At 44.7% G+C, this 7319-nt stretch overlaps 1 protein-coding gene across 1 annotated transcript in view; it reads right to left on the bottom strand.

Annotated features, from left to right (window-relative positions):
• Window positions 1-5756, bottom strand: part of TES (testin LIM domain protein) — a 29021-nt gene extending 23265 nt beyond the window's left edge. The window contains exon 1 of the mRNA XM_075147340.1: window positions 5577-5756. Within this exon, the coding sequence (XP_075003441.1) occupies window positions 5577-5603 (27 nt within the window). The 5' untranslated portion in view covers window positions 5604-5756. The remainder of the gene's footprint in view (window positions 1-5576) is intronic.
• Between the last annotated feature and the right edge of the window lie 1563 nt (window positions 5757-7319).

A 7319-nucleotide genomic window follows, 5' to 3' on the forward strand; every position in this document is an offset into this window, starting at 1 on the left:
AGGGTTAGGCAGACTTTAAAAAACAAAAAGACCAGCAACACACGTACAGCAGTACCAGAGTACAGTTATGTCTGATGCAATCTGGTATTGTCATGACAGAAGCCTCCTTACTCCCTTGACATTTGACCCTATTCATTTGACCAAGTCTAACACCCTAGATAACAGGCGTGACAAGCTCTCATCTTCACCGCCCTACTCTTCCTGCAGGTCTCCTAGAACAACCTCACCAACTCTTCATGTTAGTAGAAAGTATATATTAGGTTTTATTACACATACCCTATATAAAACAAGTATATATATGTGTGTGTGTATATATATATAATATATATACACATACCCCAAACATGCATATCTATTTAAAATAGATTGTAAAAATATAATTAACTACAGCATAATATATATATTTATATCCACCCCATTACATCTGTAAACTCTGTATTTGCTAGGAAGAAGCCATTCATTTGCAAGAAGTGTTCCGAATACTTCCTTAAGGTAGAAGAAACGTGGTTTTAAGCAACTTTTACCAATAAAATTTCATTCACAACTGCTACTCACCATCACTACTATTTTATTTAGAGGTAAGGAAAAACATTTCTTTTCTCCAGGAACACTGGCAGAAACAGATCTTTGTGCCTTTAATGACAGACTACTTTTAAGTTAAAGTTAGTTAGTTTTCCATCTCACTGTTTAATATTTGGCTTATAATTATCCATATCAAAGAAGGTTTCACTTGATCTTAGAAGTCATGCAGTCCTGAATCGAAGGAGTTTCTTGGCTTACTATTCAGGCATTTCATGAATTTTATGGTTAAACACCTGGGGAGTACTTTCACCAGGAAAGAAAGTTTAATTTTGCCAAGCTGATATCCAGGAATGACAGATAAAAAGTATCTAGGGGTGTGCCTTCAGACAGGTGTTCCAGAAAACAATTCACATCAATATTTTGAAGGGAAAAATCCTACCACAACATATGCAGGAAACAGTTACTCAGTTTCCTTGTTCACAAAACTGAAGTAGTTTTTCTCACATCTCCACACTTGTTTTCATACTTCTCCTTGCAGGCAAAACTCACCCATGAATAAATTTGCATTTCCTTGATCTTACTATACATAAGGAACAGCAAAAAAGCTCTACTGTCATGGGTTTCCATGGCAGTAACACCAAAACAAGCAGTGACATCAACAGGAAGTGTAGCCCAGTAGATATTACTAAATCATGCTTTGCAAAACATGAAAAAGTTGACTTTGCTCCCATACATACTTTATTCACTGTTCATTTATCACAAAGCATTAGTTGTTGACTTAACAATGTCTAAAGCACTCTATGTTTGGTTTTCCACCGTAACAGAACAAACTGAGTCTCACACCCATAGAAAAACTACGCAGACGTTCGACATTCGAGAAGTTGCACCTCTTCCCCCAAAAAACTCCTCTTCCCCATTGCAATCACAAATAAAGCAAGCTTTTATAAAGCAAGTATTATACTGTGAAAGCTTATACAGAGCAGACTCCCTGCCAGATTCTTCTTTTCTCTAGTGAAGCACGAGACCATGCTGCCAGCAGGACTGCAAAGCAGGACCATGACCTACTGATTCATTTTACCAAGTTCAAGGAGGTGACAGACAGGGCAGGAATCCAGACTAGCAGTTCTTTGTTCTAACAGGCTCTTCAACAAAAAGCACTAAATCTTCATTTTTCCTATACCCTCAAAGCAAGGTTTGAGAACACAGCATATATTGTATTTGGGAGAAATAGCGGTCTGTTTGTTGCACAAGTACTTTCCAAGCTGGAGCAACTGTTTTAGGCTTCAGCTCTGTTGTGCAATCTCTTTTTATATACAAAGCTATCTTCATGACCCTCAAATGCAACAGCAAATCCAATTCCTCCTAAGAAAAGGGAGAAAAGTGTACAGCCAGCCTTAAACTCCCCATCCCCTTTAAAGGGAGAGTATCACAGACAGTAAGGAACTGGACTTAGGATTTACATTGTAGCTAAAAAGACTGCCTTGCAACAATATTTTCCCACATTATTCACTGCCAGATACATGCCAGAGTTATTTTACGTCTTTAAGAAGCATGGTGACCTGACTACAAAAAAGTTACACATTATTCCACATATATGTACATGTTCTGCATATATTCTCAGTGCTGAAAATTCAATGTGAAATCTGTGTTTCTTGCAGACAGTGGTTTTCTCTTAAAAGATGGCAAATATATAAGCAATTTACTGCTAAAAGGATGGGTTTGAAATTGTGGCAGGTGGGGCAGTAGTTCTTCCTTCTGAAGGACAGCTAGGCTGTTTCAGCCCCAGTGGGCTTGTACTGGAGGGGAAGCAATTCCTGTCACATGAACTGTGCTAGAACTGTTAGATTGAGGGGGGGGGGGGGGGGGAGGGCGGCGAAAAAAATAAGGTATCAACACTGAAAACAGACTTTCCTGAGCCAGTTCAGAAGTGTCTTTTCTCTTCATACAAACCCAGACACATAGATATAAATGCACTATTCACATACATATGCGTTTTTTTCTCCAGTACAGTACCAGCCCCTTGAAAGCCAACAGCAGCTTTCCAAAGAGAAAATGCAGAAGCTCACAACTGACGAACAGATTCATAGACTATTGACACTTGGAGAAATGTTAAGAATGTCACCTTGGAAACTTCATCTCTTGAGTTTTCTAGAAGCAGCAAACAGCCCCATTGTATTACCCTGTGCAATTATACACAGCAGTTGTGGGTGGGGGAAGAAATTGTTCTTTTACAATATCAGCTGGGTATCTGAGCCACCACACAACGTGCTCCACTGGGCAGTCATTTCCCTCTGCTCTGCTGAACGCCAGGGTTACAGAACAGCCAACTTCTCAACTCAGACTTTGAGTCAGAAGAGCAAGGGAATGGCAACTTATTTGGGGACAACGTGGCAATTCTTGCTTTCTTCTGCTCAGTCTTCTTGGAACTTCCTACCCAACAGGCAGGTCAGCTACTCACTAGTCCCTAACATCTACCTTCATTTGCCTGACAGTAAATAAGTACAAGTCACTCCAAAATAAAAAGTTAACATAAGATATCAAGCAGATTTTGTGAAAGGACTCAAGTTATTTTGGCCCAGGGTGCAGGACATAAAGAGAGGGGCAAGAATCACAATGTGTGGTTAAGTAATCCATCAATGCCGATGGACTAAAAATCTGACAGAGCCATCTCCACCTCAAGACAAGTTTCTCTTAAAGGCTAAGAGGTTTACTGGTTTTGATAAACTTGACTGGAAACTTCCCAGAATGTTCTTCCACCTTTCAAGAAAGAGGGAAGTTGGCAAAAAAGAGAGAAGTAAAAGATAAGACGACAAACAGGTTGAGAATAGGAATTAAAGGATGGAGAGATTAAGGACATGCAGCTTTTGCAGAGCTGACGTGAACTGTTATTCATTCATTCCAGTGTACAAAATCTGAATAAGTTTTGATTAAGTAAATATCAGTAGTCAAAAAAGAAGAAAAGGATTTAGTACTGAACACAATGGTACATAGCAAAGCTTCCCAATTCTCCCTGCATTGACTTGTCACAGATCCTTGTCTGTTCTCTTGGAAAATGAGCTTCACCCATTTTATAAAGAATTATAAGTTATAAAGAGGAAGAAGGCCATGAGGAGATGTGAACAAGGGAGAGGAGACAGAGGAAGAACAGAAGTAGTTTTCTGAAGATACACGTAGTAGAAACAGAGAAAACGTGAAGTTCTTCACATCTTAAACATCTCTTATTAGTACAATACTAAGGCTGAACAGAATAGAAAATACAAATTACTTTTTACAAACAGAACTTTGCTGGTTTCTTTTGTGGCACCAGCTTCCGCATGTCTGAGCAGGTTCAGAAAAGTCTTCAGGAATCTTTCAAGTTGATGAAGGAGAACAGTAAAAGATGACAAAAGAAAATATGACAAAAAATAGTCAAATAAACATACAACACACACAACTACCCAATAATTACAGTGCAGTTTAAAGCAAATGTTCAGCAACTACAAGTCCACTCAAACCAAGACTCCACTATCAGCAGAATTTTATCAGTATTCCACAGCAAATATTTATTTTCTCTATAAATGGAGAAAATCTGAATAGGAATGCTCTATCTTCCACAAATATGCATCTCTCCCCTCCTGGAGTTCAAAAAACTTTCAGTGAACAAGCTCTGTGACACCGTCAAATTTAAGTTTTAAAATATGCTTAGAAAATATAAGCAAATCTACTCAAGAAGCTTGTTTTCATTACATACAAGCAGTCAGGCAAAGGGGACAACCCTGGACACACAACTAGCTTCTGAAGACAGTGACAGTACTTAGCTACACCCATCTATACACTGATAGCCTGATATTGACATATGAGATATGTAGTTTCTCCAAACCAGGACCCTCATCCAGGTGACATCATCACATGGTGACATCACTCTCAGAAAGCTGTAACTCAAGGCTAACCTGCTTCAATAGGATTCAGCCTTGACCAAACAGGTAGCCTTCCACACTGCACAACTATGTCCATATCTGGGTCAGTTTCTAGCCTGCAAGTTGGAAAAGCATACAGGTATACAAAAGCACATATACATACTTTAAAACCAGTTACTACCCTTAAATATAACAATTCAGGAATACAAACCAGCACATCTGTACAACATACATTTGAAAAGACTAGTTTTGATATATCAGTGCGGGTTATGTACAGATTTAACTTATGTTCATATACAAAGCTCCTTCTGTCTTTATCAAATAGTCTCCTAACAGATACTATAAAGAAGTTCTTATTAAAAGAAGTCACTGCTTAAATGCTGCATTTAATTTGCAAAAGCACTGGAAGCAAAGATTCAGAGGTGTGTCCCACGTGAAATCAGTTTTACATACGAAGTTTTAAATAGCGAGTTTTGGAAAGAAATCTAATACAATTGGATTACTTATCACTTTCTGTTACTTATCCTTCACTGCTTGCCAGTTTGACTCCAAACTAACTAGTCAATATGCCTTTAAAAAAAAAAAAAGAACCCTAAGTTTCTGTCTCAGGAGAGTAATCCATACAAACGCTGACAACACATTTGTAATGGGCTAGTCACATCAAAGGTCACAAATTAACCTTCAGCACATCTGTGAACAGCATTCTGGTCGCATGTAATTTAAGTTTCGCACGTACCTACATACACAGAGGACATACCTGAGCACAACTATTAGATCACATCTTTTTTGGGGGACACAGGTTTTTACCTAAAAGACAGCAACGCTTGCACGTGGGACCGGGGTACCCACTTGGCTACCTGGGGAACAAGCCGCAGCGTCTCACCTGGCGGCGGGAGCAGAGGAGAAGCGTTTTGTCCCCCCGAGGGCGAGGCGGCGGGAGGTCATTCCGCGGGCAGCTCTCCTGCCTCTCACCTTCCCCCCCCCATCCCTTGAGAGGGGCCGACGGAGCCCGAGCGGGAGAAGCAGGGCGCCGGGGGGGGGGGGGCCGCACCCCTCCGCGGCCCACCCCAGCGCTCGGGGGGCGACTCCAGCGGAGTCCAGGGGAGGGGGGACGCCGGCCGGCGGGGCAGGTAACGCGGCGGGCAGCCCCCACCTTACCTTCTTTACTTTACTCTCCAGGTCCATGCTGCCGCCGGGCTGGGCCGCGCCCCGGAGCGGGGCGTGAGGCGGTGCGCCAGGCGGCTCCTGGCCGGCGACGCCGGGCTGCGGTGCGCGGAGGCGAGGTGGCGACCGCCGCCCCTCGCGCCCGCCGCCGCGCTCAAACTTCCGCTGCCCTGCGGCAGTGGCTGCAGCCGAACAAAGGCAGGGCGGCAGCCAATCCGCGCCCGGCCGCCCGCCGGCCCGCCAGCCAATCACCTGCCGCCGCCGCACCGCCCTGCCCGCTCCCGTCTGCCCTGCCCGTCCCGGTGCGGCGGCGGAGGAGCCGGGCCGGGCCGGGCCGGGCCGGGCGGGGTCCTGCCTGCGGGCAGGGCCTCTGAGTCATCGCCGGCCGGGCGATACGGCCACGGGGAAGGCATTTGCTGGCGCGGCGGTTTACCTTCGCGTACAGACGCCTGGAAACGCGGTGCCTCCCGAAAGAGGAAGGAAAAATAAAATCTGGGACTGCAGCGATCCGTTGACACGAGCAGGAGCGGGAGGCGCGAGCGGGCGAGCCCGTGCCGTGCCGAGACTGATCCCTCGGCGGCTCCCAGACAGCGCCGTGCCCGCGAGGGCCCGGTCCCAACCGTCCCCGTCCTGCTGGCGGCCCGGGGGGCTGCCTGGCCCGGGGGCCGTGCTGGGGAGGGGCCGGGCACCTCTGTGGACAAACAGGGAAAATGCCACCCCCTGGGGCTGGGCTCTCGCCGGGGCAGCGGAGGAGCGTCGGTTGTGCCCGTTTGCAAAGGGGGTGGTGGGGAGAGGGGCTGCTCTGCGGGCGGTGTCGGGCTTTGCGGTGGCCCAGGCAGACACGGGGCGGGGGCAGGACCCCGCTGCTGGCCTTCTGCCCTGCCCAGCCCCCCGAGGTTGTGGAGACCTGCTTTTCGATGCAAGGTCTGTGGCCTAATTCTCCTCCCTCCTACCCCCACTACATCGGGAGGAAATTACTAGTTTTGCTCAGGTGGATTTGCTTCCGCCTGAATCCACTCAAGAGGTTTTGACACTCTAGAACCTCGTCTCATCATGCGTTACCCCAAGTTTCACAGTGATTTTTGTCTGTTCATTGAACCGAACAAAACTTTTTTCTCCTGTTGGCACTGGATGAATATTGTGAAAAAAGTTTAGACTTTGTTCCCAGACTTCAAACTCGTGCACATGATCAGTCCTGGGATGTCACTGATAATATAAAATATATTTTATATATAATGTATATGTAATATCAAATGACAGAATAATTAAGCATTTGCAAGATTGAATACTTCCATAAATACTTTCTTCTTTTGTATTTCTTTTGATCTTTGGAAAAAGTAACATTCATTCAGCTCTATAGCTACCCTAGGCAGTGGTGGTGAATAATTTGGTAGATTCATCTGCAGGATCTAATCTTTTCTCTCCACACAGACCAAATTTTCTCAAGTAAGTCTTAGGTCATTTTGTTTCTTCCCCAGAGGCCGAATGTACTTCTCTTTCAGTGTTTAATTTTTTTGTCTGCCATCACTTGTTGAGAGATGTTTGCATCAAAGCAAAAATGAGACTAGGTCTGTTTGTTGTCTGTTAACAGGTAAAGCAAAATTCTGTTTGACTTTTCTGCTAGAGCAGGCATCATGGTGTATGGCATGGGCCAGCTGCTCCTACCGATGAATCTATGCAGCAGACCTTGACCAAGAAGTTCAATACAAAACTGAGGATGGTCTCAAGCTGTAACAT

Source organism: Calonectris borealis, chromosome 1 (genome assembly GCF_964195595.1).
Source record: "Calonectris borealis chromosome 1, bCalBor7.hap1.2, whole genome shotgun sequence".
In the NCBI taxonomy this organism is placed as follows: Eukaryota; Metazoa; Chordata; class Aves; order Procellariiformes; family Procellariidae; genus Calonectris; species Calonectris borealis.